General features: G+C 47.8%; 1 protein-coding gene across 2 annotated transcripts in view; it reads left to right on the top strand.

Moving 5' to 3' along the window:
* The window catches only part of C2CD3 (C2 domain containing 3 centriole elongation regulator), a 594,096-nt gene extending 587,872 nt beyond the window's left edge, over nucleotides 1-6,224 (top strand). For both annotated transcript variants that reach the window (XM_069640138.1, XM_069640137.1), the window contains one exon: nucleotides 4,029-6,224. In XM_069640138.1, coding sequence (XP_069496239.1) covers nucleotides 4,029-4,166 — 138 coding nt within the window. In that variant the 3' untranslated portion in view covers nucleotides 4,167-6,224. The remainder of the gene's footprint in view (nucleotides 1-4,028) is intronic.
* The last annotated feature ends 13,608 nt before the right edge of the window (nucleotides 6,225-19,832 follow it).

The following is a 19,832-nucleotide window of genomic DNA, read 5'->3' as shown; positions in this document are numbered from 1 at the left end:
GTCCCTCTGATGTATCTCTATCTCTTTCTACATCCTACCTTCACCCTCAGAGGTTTTTTGCCTACTACCTGCTACTCCCCATCTCTCCACCCGACAACTACTCTCCACTCCATTACCAATGTTCTCCCTCCACTACTACTCTTCCCTCTCCACTACTGCTCCACCACTCTTTACTCCATTACTACTATACTCCTATCCACTCCACTGCTACTCTTCCCTCTCCACTACTACTCCACCACTCTTTACTCCATTACTACTATACTCCTATCCACTCCACTACTACTCTTCCCTCTCCACTACTACTCCACCACTCTTTACTCCATTACTACTATACTCCTATCCACTCCACTGCTACTCTCTCCCCTCTAATCCACTATTACTCCACCTCCACTTTCTCCTCAGTCACCCTCATTTTACTCTCGGTCACCTTCCACTCACCCTCTGCTCTTCCCCAACACTCTCACTCACCCACCTTACACACGCACTCATAACACAGTGCCACTGGCTCTCACCAGCCAATTCTTAACCTTTTCTGCAAATCGCCTACACACCCTTCTCCACCATCTTTCCTCCTTCTGGTCTCTCCACCTGCCACCTCTTCCTCCTTTGACCTCACCGCCCAAACAACCCACACATTCCTGTTTCCAGTCCCCAGCTTTATGCTCCCCATCGTCCTCCTTTTGGTCCTCTCCTTCGGGCCAATCCTACCCTCTCTTCCCCGACCTTCAGGTGCTACAATTATCAGAATACAGAAACAGGGGGCTAAGCCCTGCTCCCTTTGACCTCACAGGTCCGCTGTGCTAGACTAATGCCGGCCTTCATTGGAAAATGTTCCTGTTCGTGTCACAGAGTCTCGACTGAGTCCGAGATGAGTGTTGGAGTGTCTCTTGGAGCCGCTCCACGTCAGGTTTGAAACAATCTTAGGGAGTCCTGCCGCAGCTTCTTGATCACGGGTACGCGCCGGTGTCAGCTGGCGGCGCGGGCATTCCTTGTAGCTGCATATAATCGCTGCTGCTCCGCCTAGCAGTTCTCTCGCTCCAGTGTCTGAGCAGATCTTGGGACTGAGCTGTCTATCTGGAGGCTCTTGTGGGCGGTCATGTTGCAGGCGGTCCGCCCAGACCATTGATGGATGTTGCGGCCTGCAATGAAAAGAAAGAAACTGGCCAGCATATTTATGACGAGGTATTGGCCGATTCACAGTTGCACTGCCCAAGCACATACAGGCGCTTAGGGAGGGGACAGGAACTGGGCACCCCCCAACTGCCTCCTTCCCTCTCCGAGGTAGAACTGCCTCTAGCTTCAACCCTCGTAGGCCTACCACCCCCCCCAGGTTGAGAAGTCCCATCTTGACAAGGTCGGATTACTGTTGCTATTTAAGTAGTTGTTGGTTGGATTTATGTCCAACCACTAGCCAAGGACAACCTCGACCTCTTTCAGGAGACTACCCTCCATGTTGGTCCTTTGTAACCTTTTTGTACAATAGTGCTTGTGATGTTACAGTTTGCGTTGAACCCGCCCTTCCCTCACAAGGTCCAGGCTGATACTTTCCAAAATCTTACTTTCTACCTTGCAAAGACTTTTTTCTGCAATTAGTAGTATGTTCTCATAAAGGAAAATAATTCAACAGCCCCTCTCTTTCTCTGCCCCTTCCCCTCCCCTGCCACTCTCCCTCTCCCCCCGACCACTCTGTGTCTCTCCTGCCCTTCTCTCTCACTCCCGTGCCCCCTTTATTCTTCCATCTCCTCCTGTCTCTGCCCTTGCTCCTCTCTTGTCCTTACTCTCTTGTCTCACGCTTACCCTTCTTTATCATATCACTTTCCCCTCTCTGTCAGTTATGCCTCTACCTCCTACATCCCTCCTCCATCTTCCTAGCTTCCTTCCTCTTTCACCTTCTTTTCATTCTCTAGTTCTCCTTTCTCCCCTCTCATCTAGACTCTAGGGCACAGATTCTGAGGTGTGTTCAAACGTAAGAAAGTGTTCCTCCATGAAGGAGGAACACTTTACTTACAAACACAATATTCTGATGAAGAAAGCATGTTGTGCAGGGACATGAAAGCTTCAGCTTTTGCATGTGCCTGGTTTATGCCTTGACAACAAACCTAGCAATCATCAGGAATGCAGGGCAGCCACATGGTGGGGGTGATTCTCCTCCCAGCTGGACAAGGACTAGGAATACAGTACCTTAGAGGTGCCGTTAAACTGCACACGTTTTCCCTTCAGAAACAATGCATTTCTTAGACAGCAGCACCACTTTTCTAGTTTAATGAAAGTTTCAGAAAACATTCTTAAGCTAGAGAAGTGGCAGTGTATTTAGAAACGCAATGTCACTGAAGCACATGTTTCCCCCACAACGTGTGATTCTTTTGCAGCTTTTGCTGCTGGAAAGCACAACATCTCCCCTCCAATATCTCCCCCCAACTCAGAATGATGGTGCTGGAAACTGGAGGGGAGAATGCCGTATTTCCACACGCTTTTTATCACAAGCTCAGAATAAGCCACTTAGTCTCATATCGCTCTCTGCAATTATTCTACAGCTCTCACTCTCTTCCCTTGCTTCTTCCCTCCTCCTTGACGCATTGATTTTCATGTGTTTTTAGAAAAATAGACCGAAAAGACCAATTTAGCTTGTGTCCAGCGAGTGCACAGCTCTGAATCAAGTGTATTTGCTGTTCCTGGGAGGGCTTCATTAGACGGGTACACGTGGTCCCGCCATTAGAAGGGAGCCATTGCACCAAATAGTGTGCTGCCCGGCACATACAATGTGCGCACACCTCTGTGAACAAAGCTGACGGTGGGGAGCCGGCATAAAGCTGTGTCTCCTATTTTTTATTTTATGCATGCACGGCAGTGCCACCACACGCAGGGGAATTGAATCCAAGCATCTGGTCTCCCTCCTAAAACCAAGGAGTACCTATTGAAAAACGAGGATGTTCTGAGGGAGGGTCATTATGCATAGTTTATAAGGCAATGAGCACATGCTAATTGCATGCAGGTGCCCGATCCGGGCGCTTGTACTTTCGCGTTGCTGATCCCAGGATGCAATTTTAAACACACTCAAAACGGAGAGTAATTGTGAAGAGTAAATGAAGGCCACATCGCCTTTACGCTTCGCTTTTAGTCTGCTTGGAGGGAAATAAAACTCTGCCTGCAGCTATGCTTTGCAAGCCGCGTTTATGGACTCCAGTGGAATACCTCTGTTTAGCAGGATCAAGTGCGAGGCGGTTTTCATTGGTTTAAAAACTACCTACTCTTATGAGACGGAGGAGGAAAGGAAAACAGAGATGCAAACTCCACTTTGCAGCCCTCTGACACCTTGGAAAGGTACTACAATGAGATGGAGAGCAAACTCAAAGCGTAAAGGCGCTTTTAAGCTTTCATTTTGCTCTCAACTCTGTCAAAACAACCCCTCGTAGTGGTAGTGGTAATGGCAATGTAGGGATTGAAGTTGTGGTGAAGTAAAGAATGGTCAGTAGTGAGAAAATGCAAACTATTCTTTGAACTGGACACTTTTCACATGAGCTTGCATTGGGCGTAGTGGAAAGTGAACAGTTTCTCAGTGCAAAAGTAAAAACATGTTTCCATGGGTTTAGCTTTCACTATTGGTGTAATACATTGGATGTGGACTTTCATTTTGGAGGAGCAATGAAAAGTGTCTTGTTAAAGAAATCTTGCAGGAAAATGCCATTGCTGTTTCTTGAATGTAGAGAAATGCATTGTTGATTGCCTGTCTGCTTCTGAAGCCCGAATGTACCAAAACAAGCAGTCAATACCAGCAGTCATTGACTGCATTTCGAGCATTGGGATTGGCAGGGATGAGGTCAATTATGTTATTCAGTCAGTGTGTTAATATAACGTAACAAATACGCATTTGAAGAAATGTGAATAACATTGTATTGGCTACGAGTGTAGAAACTGATATTTTAAGCAGAAGAGGCTGTGTTACTGGCCATTGTAACTGCCCTCTGCAGCTATACAGTGTAATGCTACAAGCAGAGTTAAACGTCACTGACCACTGTTTCCCCTCTCAGACAGGAAATGCTGCAAGGGCGATTCCTCTCCGAAGACACGAACGCCACAAGCGAGATCTGACGTCAACTGTGCTCCCCAAAGAAGAAACCGAGAGAATCGCCAGGATTTTTGCAGCAAGTTTCTCAAAGAAAGACTAGGGCGTATAATGCTGGGGGCAGGTCCAATGGATTCTCTCGCAACTGAACGGGCAATGCCATTGAAGCCTCCAGTTGGTGGCCATGTGTGCATAGACTGTCGGTGGTCCTAGAACTAGCCAATGTAAAGGTCTCACGGATGCTGAATGTACACCACCATGGTTGCCTACAGTTTCCGGGACGTTAAAGGAAGAATACGCTTTTGGGAGGAGCTCTTGGCAGGGAAAGACTTAACCATTTACAACCACCAGGCCATTTCTTCCAAAGAATTGTCTTTCTCTTTGCCTTCAGTATCTTGATCTGTATTGTGCAACCCACTCTGAAAATATTTCTTTACACAGTTTTCGAGAGGAGTTGAAGATGTACCTCATGCAGCACTGTAGTTCAGGGGTCTGCAACCTGTGGCTCTCTAGATGTGTTAGGCTTCACCACTCCCATGACTCCTCGGGTCTGCAACCTGTAACTCTCTAGGAGTGTTGGGCTTCACCACTCCCATGACTCCTCGGGTCTGCAACCTGTGGCTCTCTAGGTGTGTTGGGCTTCACCACTCCCATGACTCCTCGGATCTGCAACGTGTGGCTCTCTAGGTGTGTTAGGCTTAACCACTCCCATGGCCTGCAACCTGTGGATTCACCACTCCCATGACTCCTCGGGTCTGCAACCTGTGGCTCTCTAGATGTGTTAGGCTTCACCACTCCCATGACTCCTCGGGTCTGCAACCTGTGGCTCTCTAGGAGTGTTGCAACCCGTGGCTCTCTAGGTGTGTTAGGCTTCACCACTCCCATGACTCCTTTGGTCTGCAACCTGTGGCTCTCTAGATGTGTTAGGCTTCACCACTCCCATGACTCCTCGGGTCTGCAACCTGTGGCTCTCTAGGTGTGTTAGGCTTCACCACTCCCATGACTCCTCACACTTTACTATGGTAGCTAGGGCTGATGGGAGTTGGAGTCCCAAACATCTGGGGAGCCAAATACGGAACATCCCTGCTCTAGAGTCTGCCTTCTTGCCTGTTTCCTTTCCGTGGTCTCTCTTTTGCCCTCCATAAAGAAATCTATCAGATGCAGCACCAAGGAGCGTGAGTTACTAAGCATAGAAGTCCTGTGAGTTACCTTTCATTCTTGGTGGGAAGTAGTTCCCCAATCGTGTCTGTTACTTGTATGACACGCCCTTAAACCTGGAACTCTTTGCAGCGATTAAAGGGCCTCCTGCCCCTCTGGAGAAGCATTCCTTGGCATGCGGCCTGTGCTTCAGCAACAATCCTTTTCTTCCAAATAAGCACTTTGATCATGGGAGAGTCCAATGCTTCTGAACATGGCTAGATAGGCAGCGAAACGGGCATCAATGGCAGCACTGTCCTAATTCTCTGAAGGATGGCAACGTTTGGGCTCTGGATGTTGCCAGAGAAGGTCGCGTCCTTGCAACACATTGTCAAATCCAGTGGGAATGTATTTCGACTGTCCCCGAAAGCCGGAGCAGTTTCCGCAACGGCTACCGTCTTTGTAGGGCCTGGGGGAGGCTGGACGATTCCAGCACAATGCCGGCCTGTCCTTGTATTGCCGGGGCAGCGGATACCTCGAGGCTCTGCGTGGGCGAGGGGAGGCCTGTGGTAGGTTCATCCTCCCCGCACAGAGTGGCTGTTGCACTATTCCTTTGCAGATGCAGTACTTGGCCTTATGGCACACGACTTTCCCATGAAGCCATGGTATTCTACCCCATTGCCACTGCAAACAAATCCTTCTAAAACAAACCCGTGTACAGTATTTATGGTCGCGTCTTTTAAATCAGCGTACGAGTAAAGACCAGGTTTCACTTTTATACCCGTGTTTATGCTGTGTAGTATATATGAAAATAGTGTACAAAGTCAGTTGCATAATCTGTACAAATTGTATTTTTGTGAAGAAATTATTTTGCAGTTGTAATACGTATTTTTACTGTTAATATTTAAATGTATCGTTTGTAATTAATATGACTAGAAATGTCGAGTCTGCACAAATTTGGACCAAGAGACAGTGTGTGTGTTTTAATATTATTTAAAATAAAAGCGTTCTCTTTTATAAAAAAGGCATTGCTTTTCGTAATGTTTTTGTTTCCCGCTCTCTATAGAGTGTGCCTTAGCAAATACACAACGGCAAAGGACGAAATGCACACACGCATAATAGCACCTCCCAATTCTCCCAAATTTGGACTTCAGTCCCTCCGAGGGCGTTCAACCAACAGCGCTTTGGGCCCGTAATTATGGTGAAAGGCACTATGCAAATGACAAGAATGAATGAATGAATGACAGAGGGGCCATTGCGACAGTAAACCAGCAGGTATGATACAGTGCATTCACAAGAGAGCTGGAGAGATGCAAAGCATGCAGCTAAGGCTTGACCGGACCGGGGTTGGAACAGAAACTTCTAAACCATGATCTTCTTTGGGTGGGATTGCAGGTAGGTGTCAGGAGTTCAGAGTGAACTTGACCTTGCAAGTAGACAGGAGATTCAGCAGGCATGCGCCAGTCGAGTATATACTCGATAAGGGCCTGTGTATACCAAACAGTAAGGCGATGGACAGTAACTCTGAGCATGAGCAAAGTAAAGGCCAGACTGCAGTATGTGGCTGGAGTGGCCTGCTGGCGAATGGAGTGTACGGTAAGGATTGAATGGCACCGCCATAGCAAACGAGCAAAGCTTGGGATCAGAGTACCGGCAGGCACCAATAGGAAAGGTCAATTGCGCAGCACTAAACAAAGAGCAGGCTAGACAACCTACCAGGGAATACATTCCAGCTCCTCTGCAGGAGTTTGGCTAACATGGAGCAAGCAGAGATCAAAAAGGCATTGACGCAGAAGAGAGGCTACTATGCAGTGCCCCATAACTCACAGTGGCTAATAACTGAGGTTGGACACCAGTCAGTTCATGGCATCATTTCCCAGATACCATGCATCTCTAATATACGAGCATGCCCATTGGCCCTCTCTTGTATTGTACTTGCCCATGACAATAGACGGGTAGCTGTCACTGAACACACCAACTCTGAGATGGTTCAAGGTTTTTAATTAAACTTTCAAAGGGAATCCAGGGAAGGGTGTCCCTCTCTCTCCCATCATCTCCCAAAACATCTTACGGGGTAGATGTGACCACCTAAAGGCAGCAGCCTTATCTATCTCATTCCCTCCAGGGTCTTCTAGGTGGGTCCTAGCCTGGTGTCGCACAAGAATTATGATGGTCTTCAAAACTGGAAATACTGCCTTCTGACCACCCAGGTCGCACTCACTCTTACCTTTCTTACGATCGTGTATTCCTGACTTTGATGTTCTTTTCATCATTTCACTTTCTTTTAATCTACCCTTCTCCTCCCACTCTCTATTCTCTCCCTCATCTGTCCCTGCAGTGTTATTCCATCTCTTGTCTAATCCTTCCTTCTAGCCTCCGCTTTACTCTCCACTACTCTCCTCCAATCTCTAATCCTCTCTCCTCTTCCACTACTCTCCACTCTCCTTTACTCTTCAACAGTCTTCACTCCCTTCTACTCTCCACCACTCTCCTCTTTTCTCCACTCTACTCTCCACCACTCCTTTTCCCACACTCCAACTCCCTTCACTCTCCCAGTGATCTTTCCCACTCACTCTCACCCCCTACTCACCCACTTAGTCTCACTCACCTTACTCACCATTCACAGACTCTCACTCCCCAGTTCCACTTTCTCGCACCACGTAATACCTTGCCTTCAACACTCTCTGCCAGTCTCCTCCATGCTCTGCTCCACTGTTGTATTTATTTATTTATTGGTCATTTATAATGCACCTATACATCACAGGGTTTTTTCGTTTCACATCAAGACAAAAAAGGGGCGGGGGAGGCAAGGATGAGGAAAACAAACACTAACATTCCTACTAGGCCTTGAGACATTCGGAGCGTGCAAGCGCAGTAACAAAAAAGGAAAGCAGAGAAAGAGGGGAAGTACAGGAAGGAGAGGAAGGGGCAATAGTATGGAGGGAAGGAAGTGAAGGGGGCATTAAATGCAAAATGAACAGGTTCAACCCAGCACAAGGCAGGAACAAAGAAAACGTTTGAGTGGGTTGTAGGGGAGGACTGGTCCAAGAGACCCCCCTCGCCTACGTCTTCTCCCCAGGTGAGGGCTATGGCTCGTTAGGCGTCCCCTCATGCCACCCGGGCTCAGGTGGTGGAGGGTTCACCTGTTGAAGACATTGCCCACACGTATTGATGCCCACATATATTGAATTTAGCTAGGCCCAGAAACCATTTTGTCTATCAAAGATGGTGTGAGCTCAGCGCACTGTAGCGCGGCCCCCACCCTTGGAAAGTTTCAATTATCCCTGTTGCTGCAGCTCCCTGGCAGATCCGCTGTAAGCACGTTCCCACGAGCAGGACGGACATGAGCTAGCATAAAATACTAACACTGTAACATTTCACCGTCCGCAGTGTATAACTGCTCCCAGAATGACCCGGTCGGCAAGGCCTGGGTGGTGGGAAGGTCTGTAGAATGATCATCCGATGAAAGCAGAAAGGTACTCAAATATAAATGTAAAAACTACTTGGTGTATCCTCTCCATACAAACCACTCATACTAAAGAAACCTGTAGAATTGTCCTGTTGGTGTACATAACACCAGCCATGAAGGACCCGCACCCCTGCAGGGGTGTGCAAATGACAAAAGCATTCCAGGGGAATGGTCCTTAGATGTATCATTAGAAACCGTACACCCCGCGGTCCCGCGCCATAACTGAACTAATGCTGCTAGAGTACACAAGAAAACGAGTGTAACCATACAGGGGGCACATGTGAAGGGTGTGCGAGAAGGCACTCGTCACGCGTGTATGTTTAAAGCCCCTTGCGTGCCGCCACCGTCACATACGGTGGCGGTTCATTTTCTGTGTGCTTCACCAACCGTAATGCTACCTCACTTACTGCAAGATATATATGCATATAGTTAAATACTGTAATTGTTGAAATATAGTGTACTAATAAAGTGCTCAGACTGAATATAATTGAAATGCCTTCAGCGAAGTGAAATGTGTGTTCTCAAGTGATTCAAACAAATATTATAAAGTGTTCTAATGATTGTGATATTTTCACCTCCAAAAACCGGCAACACGCGAGGAAGATACCTTTGCAAATATGTGCAAGGCCATTCCCCTCCCACCCTGCGAAGACTGCCAAAAATATGAGAACAGAGGCCCGCGCCGCGCTGCCCCACCTCCCCCAACTAGACTGGAGCCGCTTCATAGATGCATAGCCCCCTTCTGCAGCACCCAAGGCCATGGGCCGCCACCTGCATTATTTACAGCACAGCAGTAAACCTCTGCCTGAACCCACACTTCCAAAGGCGCCCCCTCGTAAACCCACAACCCACCAGATCATCCTAGACTTATGGCCCTGTGCAATCAGGACACCCAACACTGTGGCAACACACAGTGGCACATTTATAACCACATCTAACAAGACAGAGAGGCTTGTACCGCCCGTCCATTGCCCCGAAGCTTAGCCCCTCAACCTATGGCTCCGGTCAACAGGAAGCTGGTAACCATGCCCTGATGAATGACCATTAGACCCCTCACAAGGTGCATTCCTCCCGTGTTGCATTAACCTGTAGAATAACCTATTGGAAGATTTACTAAAAGAAGATAATATTGCAATGACTGAATGACTGCGGTGTGCATGGCCTAGGGCAAATAAGTCAGGAAAAGACATTCATCTCTGACACTGGCCGCGATGGCACAACAACACCGCCCGGATGAACTCTGCCAACCTGCCAGGCCCAGCCCAACCCACGAGGCTGACCAGTGACGTTCTTCAGCCACGGCCAACCACATCGCAGCAGCACCTATAGCTAGTCATCGCCACCCAATCCCATTGAACTTGTGCCCCCTATAGTATGTAGGTTCTTATGACGTTTTTTGTAAATATATACGCCTGTCTTTGCTATTGTCAGACAGAGCGCTCTCGGAGTTTGCAGAGTTCTTTGCATGCCATATTCTGATTGATAAACTCCCATTTAAGCTCACCCGCACTCTGTCTTGGCCTTATTCCCTACTTGGGAGAGTCCTTCATTGTCTCTCATTGCGGGGAGGATCGTGCTGCTGGGGACGCTTGCCTTCAGTGGTGACCCCGAAAGCGTGATTATTACTATTATTTTTTCCTGATCTAACGTTACCGTCCCCTTTTGGCACGAGAATCTCCGGTCGAAAAGGGATACGCACGGTGAGCTGGCTCCGGGAGGCTGGCCGCCAACGGCGACCGGTACACTAAGAAGTGCGCACTCAAAAGAGAGGGGGTACGGGATCCCAGTTGAAAAATCCCCTTTGAGTACCGCTCGCCGGAGCCGGGGCTGACTGTTGAGCTGACGGCGACACTGCCTGGACGGACCCAGTTTCGGAGACTATCGGTTCAAGACGGGCACGTGAGTATTGAGTGCGAGCGAGTGTAAAGGGAGTGGGGGAAGAAGTGTAGGACAGGGAACGAAGAGGGGGCACGCAGATCTACTAAGGATCATTCTAAAATGTCCTTGCTTTTTCTTTGCATATGGCCATTAGGATTAAGAGGTGAATAAGAGATAAAAGTGACGGGAACCTAGCTCCGAAAGGGGGTGGAAGGCGGCGCCGCATAGTGCTATCTTGACTAGTACTGGGAATATATGAATAAGTGGAATATAAGATAAAAAGTGTCCAGCAAAAGGGGGCACTGAGAATGTATTGGAGACCGCTATTACTTCTTTTCTTTAAGGTTAGGGGGAAAATAAAAGTGAGATTAGTACAAAACTCAGGGGGAAAGTAAGAGGGAGAGAGTTCTACTACATGAGGGAAGAGCAGACCAATACACATATATATATATATATACGCATCCATATATCGGAATAAGAAGGATAGGGACAGCCGGCTAGGGAGGAAAGGGAGGGCAGCTTGAATTGTGAACAGAGTGTTACTGGGAGGTGTGTGCACCTCGTATGTGTCAGTCGACAAGTTGACATTGTAAATGTGTAAAATGGCTATAACTGTATAAAAATGGAATGGTCATGGTAAGTGTGACCGGATAAGACCTTTTTTGAAGAGAAAAACGACAAGGGGGAGTGAGTGTGTGTCTATTTGATTTCCGGGTTGATGTGGTCAACATAACTGATGGTTTGCTCTTGTATGTGCCCCCCAAAGAGAAGAGAATAGCGACTGTGTACAGCCAGTGTGTATTGCGCAGGGAGGGGGTACACACAGATAGAAACAAGCACTAGGAGAATACACAAGATGGGGGCCGAAACACCCTTATCGCACATTTGTAAGAACTTACCAGGCTACGCGGAGCGAATTAAGAAATATCATAACCAATGGGTAACCGAGTTAAAGGGAGAGGGGTTACCTCAGATTTGGCCCGAGGGAGGGTCATTTGATAAAAGTGTTCTGGATACGGTGGCCACATGCATTTTTCTAAAGTACAAGGGGAAGCAGTTGCAAAATAGGAGAGAAGTATTAGATCTTTGGAGGTTATTTGAGGAGATACCACCACCTAAAGCGCCAGCGTTAAATCCTGACCTCCCGTCCACCACCGACAATCCACTGATGATACAGAAAGATGTTAACGAATTATCAAGTGTAACGCCACCAATAGAGGTAATAAGTTTGTACCCGATATTAAACAAGCCTGTGCCCGCAGAAGGGTACAGTGACCCCGCTTACGTACCTCCCCCGACAACTACTACACCCCACCGGCCCACGGCACCCCCGCCATATGAAAGCACAAGGGAGCGAGCCCAGGCAGGTACACAAAGGGTGGACATAGAGAAGCTCACAGATGATTTACAATCAAGACTTTCAATAGCAAAAGATGAGCTCTCAAGGATAAAAGATATATGCGAGCAAACCGCATTCAGTGCAATTAGATCAAGGCGCACGTCTAGAGCGCAAGGTGAAAATAGAAAAGCCGAAGAGGGGTGGAAAAAGGGCGAGATCCTGTTCAGAATTGAAGAAGAGCCGACACGAATAATAGAAGTAGGGACACGAGAGGAAGATGTTGATAATGAAGAAAGGCTTGTGGGGGACAGAGAGGAATTACTATGTGATATAAGGGATGATTTAGAAGAAAGCGACAGGTTGAGTATGGTAATGGGAGGGGGAAGCGAGGGGGGGGTACAGGTTCAATGAGAACATTGGACGATGAGTGGACGGGGCGATTAAGGAACAGGGTGGGGAAGATGGCATCACTGGGAACATCAGCAGCTAAAACGGGTCCAGATGGAACGACAAAAGGAAGGCTACAGCTCCCATTGATACATAGGGGAGGAGGGAGGCCTAACTATATCCCATGGGCTCAAATGGATAAAGCCAATTTATTAAAGCTATTGCCCCCGTTGTCAGGAGGAGCAAGTAAGTGGATATACGCCTTTGAGAAGCACACTGCCGGGGTACCCCTAGCAATAGGAGACGTGAAGAGCTTGCTCGTATCAGCAGTGGGGGATCAGGCCGAGAGAGTATGGGTCAAGGCCGGTTTCCCGGGAGTAACATTAGACTGCGACCGCCATGACGGAGCCTCCTTTAACACAGTGCGTGCAAGGGTGTGGGATGCCTTGCGGGAAACATTTCCAGATACGCCAGACTTACAGTCAGTAATGCAGTGTACAATGAATGATGGGGAGGAGGCTATGGATTACATTTTTCGGGTCCAAGAGATGTGGAGAGCAGAAACGGGCACGCCCTGGTACCAATCGACGTCTTTATTTTATTATAAAAAGAGGGCTCCCCAAAGAAGTGCAAAAGGCGCTCGATAAGATAGCTGGTATTGAAGCAAAGGGGTGGCCTGAGATCCAAAGCATAATAGTACACCATTGTAAGAGAATAAAAGAACGGGAGAAGGAGGTGGCGCAGAAGAGATTGGCAGACGAAGCAAAACTAGTGCAGACCAAGTTGGTGAAGGTCGCAGCGGCTGTAGCCGCACTCCCCCACAGCCGGGAGGGAGATGAGGAAGAGGAGGGGCTGACGGCAATACAAGGAAGAGTGGCAACTAATTGGGTAGGAGCAGGACAGCGGCAGTGGAACGAGCAGGAACAAGGTGGAGGTCCGCAGTGGCAAGAGTGGACCCCTCGAGGGGGACGAGGTGGGTACAGGGGCCGAAGAGGAGGTGGACCGGGATACGGAGGAATGGGGGGAAATGGATGGCAGGGCCCTAGAGGTGCACAAGGGAGTTGCTGGAACTGCGGAAGATGGGGGCATTACTCTAGGGAGTGCAGAGCCAGGCCCAACAATGGGTTCCAAGAGGCAGAGCAATACGGGCACCCCGACCCGGGGAGCCCATATGGTCTTCCAATGGGACAGCAACAACAGAGAAACCCAGGCCAAGGTAATAATGAGCAGCAGCAGGGGCATCAGTATAGAACACAGACCCACCCACAAAATAATGACAATATGCAGTACACGCCAGGCAACCCTTTCGCTACAACAACGAACGGGGCCCCCGCACCAGCACCCTACAATGGCATGTCAGTAGTTTCCGGAAGTGTCTTTAATCAGGGGGGGCGATGAGACACCCCGCATAGGACAGCCCACAGAGAACACTTGCGTGTCCAGTTCTATCTACAACCTACAATGCAGCAGAGGAACCATTGGTAGGGGCGCAGATAGGAGACAAGCAGTTCATATTCATGGTTGATTCAGGAGCGGAGAAATCATGTATCAGGGAGGGCCGGTTCCCGTTATCTAACAGGAAGTTAGAGACGCAGGGGTTCTCTGGGGCTGTAATTGAAGTTCCTTACACAGAAGCATTGGATGTAACAGTGGGGGGTAAAACTGTAAAGACACCCTTACTGTATTATGAACACTCACCAATAAATTTATTAGGGTGGGATCTCCTGAGTAAACCTAACATGACCATATCATTTACCGAGAGAGGAATAGTGTGTTCTACACCCGGGATATGCATCTTGCGTGCAATGTTGGTAGTGCAAGCTTACACAACCACACAGGAGGTACGAGGGCTGCCGGAAAATGAGGAAATGTTTATTGAAGGGCTAAAGACTTTGGCCCACATAATTCCAGAACTAAGAAGAATGGACTGGAGGATTCCAGCAGAGTTCCTCTTCCGCCCCATAGTGTGCCCCGACACCGCACCAGGATCAGTGGTATCATTAGACTTGCACGCTGTAGAGGTATCAGCGAAAAGGATCGCGGTGATTGGAGTGGATAGGGAAGGATGTGAGTGGCGTACAGTACTGTGTACAAATGCCAACATCGCCCTACGAGAGGTAACAGATGAGGATCTGTTTTCAGACACAGAAGGGGATGGTGAGATAGTAATGGAAATAGCGATGCCCTGTAACATTTCGATTCAAGCCAGGGAAACCCCCGTCCAACTGATGGCAGTGGTAGGAGCACCGCCGTCATTCTTTGATGACGACATGAGGCTCGTACCAAATAATTTGTGGACAACAGGCCCCCATGATGTAGGGCTGTTGCATGGAGTACAACCTGTGGTAATAAAACTAAAGCAAGGAGCGATTTTGCCCCGAGTGAAACAGTATCCATTGTCCCGTGAGGCTGAAGAAGGGATAAGAGAGACCATAAATGCACTACTAGCACAAGGGATAATAGTGCCTTCAACCTCCCCATGTAACACATGTATTTATCCAATCAAAAAAGCAAAAGGAGGGTCTTGGAGGATGATACAGGACTTACGCCCCCTAAACGATGTAATTCAGAAAGAGTTCCCTCTGGTCCCGAACCCTGCATCCATATTATGCAGCATCCCGAAGCAGGCATCGCATTTCACAGTAGTAGACTTGAAAAACGCTTTTTTCTCAATACCCCTGGCTGAAGAGAGTAGATACCTTACAGCATTCACACTGGGGGGTAAAAGATATGAACACTGCAGACTACCACAGGGTTACTGTGAGAGCCCGAGCATATTCAACCGCATATTGCATGAAGACTTGGGAAACCTATCAGTTGAGAGTACGATTATTCAGTATGTAGACGATTTATTAGTGTGTGCACAAGACGAAGAAACATGCAGAAGGGATTCAACAACGCTCCTGACTCTACTGGCCAGTAAGGGGTACAAGGTAGACAAAGAAAAGCTACAGTACTGCCTGACCGAGGTCTTATACCTGGGACAGCTGATATCAAAAGATGGAAAAAGAATAATTACCGACAGGGTAGAAGCAATAAGATCAGTAGGAGAACCCGCAACAGTGAAAGACATGCAGAAATTCTTGGGGATGTGCAATTATTGCCGCGCATGGATATTAGACTATGCAGCATACACGAGACCCCTCCTACAAGCACTCAAGGAAGCACAACAGGAGAACAAAAAAATAGAATGGTCAGAAGAAATGAGCACATCATTTCAAGCATTAAAAGAGCTAATTTCAAGCGCCCCAGTGCTAGCAAACCCTGATTATGGACGCAAATTTTACCTATTCTCACACTGCAAGGGAACACTCATGACAGCTGTACTGACACAAAAGACGTCCTTAGGACACAAGCCATTGGCTTACTATAGTGGTACTTTGGATGCCGTAATGCAAGGTCATTTCGCGTGCGAGCAATCACTCGCTGCAGCCGCGTTCGCGATTGAGAAAAGTGCCACAATAGTAATGGGTTGCCCTGTGACATTGTTTGTGGAACATTCATTATTTGCAATACTTGAGAGGTCAAAAAGCACACTGACAACACAGCGGGCGACAGCCTACGAGATTATATTGTCTAGCGCCAACATCCATGTGGTGAGATGCAAGACAGTGAACCCAGCCACATTCATTACAGAAGCATGCACACTAGAGGACATGCAGGACCACGATTGCGCGACCTACACAGGAGAAAGAGGGGAGGACACAGTGGTGTGTGAGAATGCTCTGAGCGAGGGGGAAGTGTACTTCGTGGATGGGTCTGCATCGATTGACGTGGACACGGGAGAAAAACATGTCGGCATGGCAGTGGTGAGGCTAGAAGACGGTGAGTATGAAACATTAGTGCAGTACCGCCTCCCATCACATTACTCCGCACAAGCAGCAGAACTGATTGCGCTCATAGAAGCACTACATGCAGCAAAGGGTTGCGCAGTGACAATATACACAGACTCAGCTTACATGACGACGACAGTACATGGAGGTCTAGCAAGATGGGGGCGGAGGGGATTTCGGCGGGCAGACTGAACACCAGTACAGCATGCAGAATTGTTGAAAGAGTTAATTGAGGCCATACAAAACCCTACTGCAGTAGCAATAGTTAAGTGCCAAGCACATACATCCAACACAGACGTTGTGTCTTTAGGGAACGCGGCAGCGGACGCTGCCGCCAAGGAGGCTTCCTATTTTCAGAAATATGAAGCAGGTGAGTACATGGTACAGCACAAGACAAACGAAGAGCCCCCAGAAGGGTACAACATGATGCCCATATCTCAAATACTAGAATTGCAGGACGGGGCTAGTGAAGACGAAAAATTGATGTGGACAAAACGTGGGTGCAGCAAGTCGGGAACAGACTTACTGTGGCGGCAAAATAACTCAGGGAAGGTAGTAATGCCAATGAAGTTACTAGAAATTGCGTTCCAACAACTACACTTCCCTGCACATAATACCAAACAGCACATTGCAGCCGAAATACAAGAAGAATGGTACGTGCCCTGTCTTCAGGAGCACATATCTCGATTAGCAATGGAATGCACAACATGTCAGATCTACAATTCAGGAATGACATTACGCACAATCCGGGGGAACAATTCCAAAACCAATTGGCCCATTCAGGGAGCTGCATATTGATTATGCGGACATGGGGGAAAGGTGTAATGGCGCACGGTACATGATCGTGGTTGTGTGCCCATTCTCAAGGTGGGTGGAAGCAGGTCCGTGTGCACGACCTGATGCCAAAAGCGCTGCAAAGTTCCTAGTGAGGGAAGTGTTCCCGCGCTGGGGAATCTGTGACGTGATTCGCTCAGACAACGGCACACACTTTGTGAATGAACTTTTCAAAGAAGAGACAACATTATTGGGAATAAAACATAAATTGTGTTCGATTTACCATCCCCAAAGTAATGGCGTAGTAGAAAAGATGAACGGACTGTTAAAGGGCAGGTTATCAAAACTATGCTTTTCATTGAAGAAGATTTGGATTTACTGTCTGCCCCTTGCACTATTTGAACTAAGAAATCAGCCGAGTAAAGATCACCATTTGTCCCCGCACGAAATAGTGACTGGGAGACGAATGCACACAGCACACTCTCCACTGCGCGAACACTCAGATGGCCAAAGGAGCGCCGCGATATTGGGAGAAGAATTCACAGACTATTTGAAAAAATTGACCAGGGCAGCGCGCGCAATAGCAAAGCAGCTCTCCCCACCTTTCACTAGGGAGGAGGGGAACATAACAGGGTCTGTCACAGAGCCTGAGCAACAGCTACAGCTAATGCCGGGCGAGTTGATTTATGTCCGGAGTTTTGTGCGTCGATGGAATGCACCACGGTTCCACGGCCCATACGAAGTAGTGTTCTGCACGCCCACAGCTGTAAAAGTGAAGGGCTTGAGGTACTGGATACACTTGACAGATGTGCGAAGAGCATATAGCAATGTGCGCGAGGAGACAGATGAGGAGGCACAGAAAACAGCAACAGATGCAATTGAACAGAATGTATGAAAATTAACTTGTATATGTGCGTCAGCGATGAACATAAATGGGGAAGAAATTGATAAAAGTATACCTGTATATTCTTTTTATATATTACCAAAAAAAAAGGGGGTTTTTGTTTAGAGTTATATGTGATTAATAAAGTGATCAAATTATGACATGCCGACACCCTTATCTGTGAATACCCTTCCCTGCAACCCTCCCCGCTTCCATTACCCGTCAATATATATAGTGGCACTAATGGTGCCAACAACAATGTTTACACGCATGCACTTAATGTACTTTTATATCTCAAACAGGAACTACCATGGCATCTAACAGGCAGCTTGCAACGGATAGAATTAGTAGAATGAGAGAATTAGTAACCGAGAGATGCATATATTCGTATGAGTGCGGATTATCTGTGTGCATTACGCTGTTTTTTATGCTAATGTTTGGTCTGGTTACATATTGGTTTGTAGCGTTCATCTCTATCGAGATGAACGAGGGGGGAGGGATCAACAGCACTGGCATTAACAGCACCACTCGGACCAATGTAACTGCAAGTGCCAATATGAGGGAAGGTGATTTTCTGGTATGGGATGGAACTAAACTTGTATGGGGTTATCACACCACACCATCCAATGCTGTCATATCTGAAAAGAAGGAGCCACACGGTGGAATGCAAAACGACACAGTGTCTCCACCAGTGATGTATAGATATAATGCTCGCAGTTTAAATGACCGAAACCCATCTGCTATATCGTGGTTGTACGATACCCCTACCAGTCAACCAGCCCCCGTCTTAAAAAACAACCTGCAAGATAAACTCGGGGACGAAAAAGAAAAAATGCTAGCAGCACACGAAATATTATACGATGATTGGGCCAAGGGGGGGCGGGAAGGAGAAAGGGGGGTCGATTCTTTCCCTCGCCCAGGAGGTTGGGGAATACCTGAGGAATAAGAATAACAGACGGAGAAGGGACACCGGGAGGAAAAGATATGATGAGTACTATGGATTGGGATTAGATAAAATGGAAGACCCACGACACCCCCACCAGGCAAATAAGTGGTATGCAGACATGAGTGCCACCGCAAAACAAACAACAAATGAGAGCTGCTATGTTTGCTCCCTCATTCCTCATGCTTCAGGTACACCAAAAGTATTGCTACCCAAAGAGTTGCCAATTATAGATGCCCAATGTCTCCTTCATCTCACGTTATGCAGGATTAAGAACACCTTCCAGGCACATGAAGTCACTTTTAAAATGCTGCAGAACGAAAAAACGTGCTACCCAAAACCAGTAGGGGTGGTATGTATGGAGGAACCATTTTTTGTAATGCAAGGGACACTTTTTTCAGACAACAAATGGAAGGATGAAGAAGTAATGTGTAAAGCTGAAGCACTGAGAGGTGTGGCGCCAGAGAAACTACAGTGGATAGAAGAGACGTGCACACCAGTATGGAAGGAACACATTTCAAAACTAACTTGGGTAACGGCCATTGAAAAACCCTTCAAACTACAGAGCGAAATACACTATGAACTATGTTTCAAAGGAGAGGGGAAAACCGCCATGGGAACAAACAAAAACTGTAACAAAAGCCTCACCATCCCAGATCTGAGAAAAGGGACAGCGGCCCTAATGGACACGTACTGGGTATGTGGCAATCAAGCATACCTGCACCTTCCCCCGTCATGGAGTGGCAGCTGCTCAATGGCCACTCTACATTCAGCCCTAATGGTAATACCAGAAAGCCACATCGATGGAAGCAAAAGGACACAGGAACGCAGGCAACAGAGTGCAGCCCAGCAAACAGCGGAGTCACAAATGTATGTTCTGTCTCCCGGAAACAAGGGAGAGGTGCTGACCCGTACTAGAAGAGCATCAAATTACATATCAAAGGCCTCATCAGAACTGTTGGCTCAAATCCCAGACAGATATCGATTATTCAGCTCAGCAGAAACGTTCTTCGCTTCACTCATCTCAAGTGTCCAAGCAAGGGCAAATGCAAAATGGCTCCAGATAACACGGTGGGAACTGATTCAGCTGGCCAATGACACTGAAGAAGGGTTCAACGTGATCAAG

This window comes from Ambystoma mexicanum, chromosome 7q (assembly GCF_040938575.1).
Source record: "Ambystoma mexicanum isolate Mex_15411 chromosome 7q, UKY_AmexF1_1, whole genome shotgun sequence".
Classification (NCBI taxonomy): Eukaryota; Metazoa; Chordata; class Amphibia; order Caudata; family Ambystomatidae; genus Ambystoma; species Ambystoma mexicanum.
The sequence above is the reverse complement of the archived record's forward strand: the minus strand, read 5'-3'. Positions and strand labels throughout refer to the sequence as shown.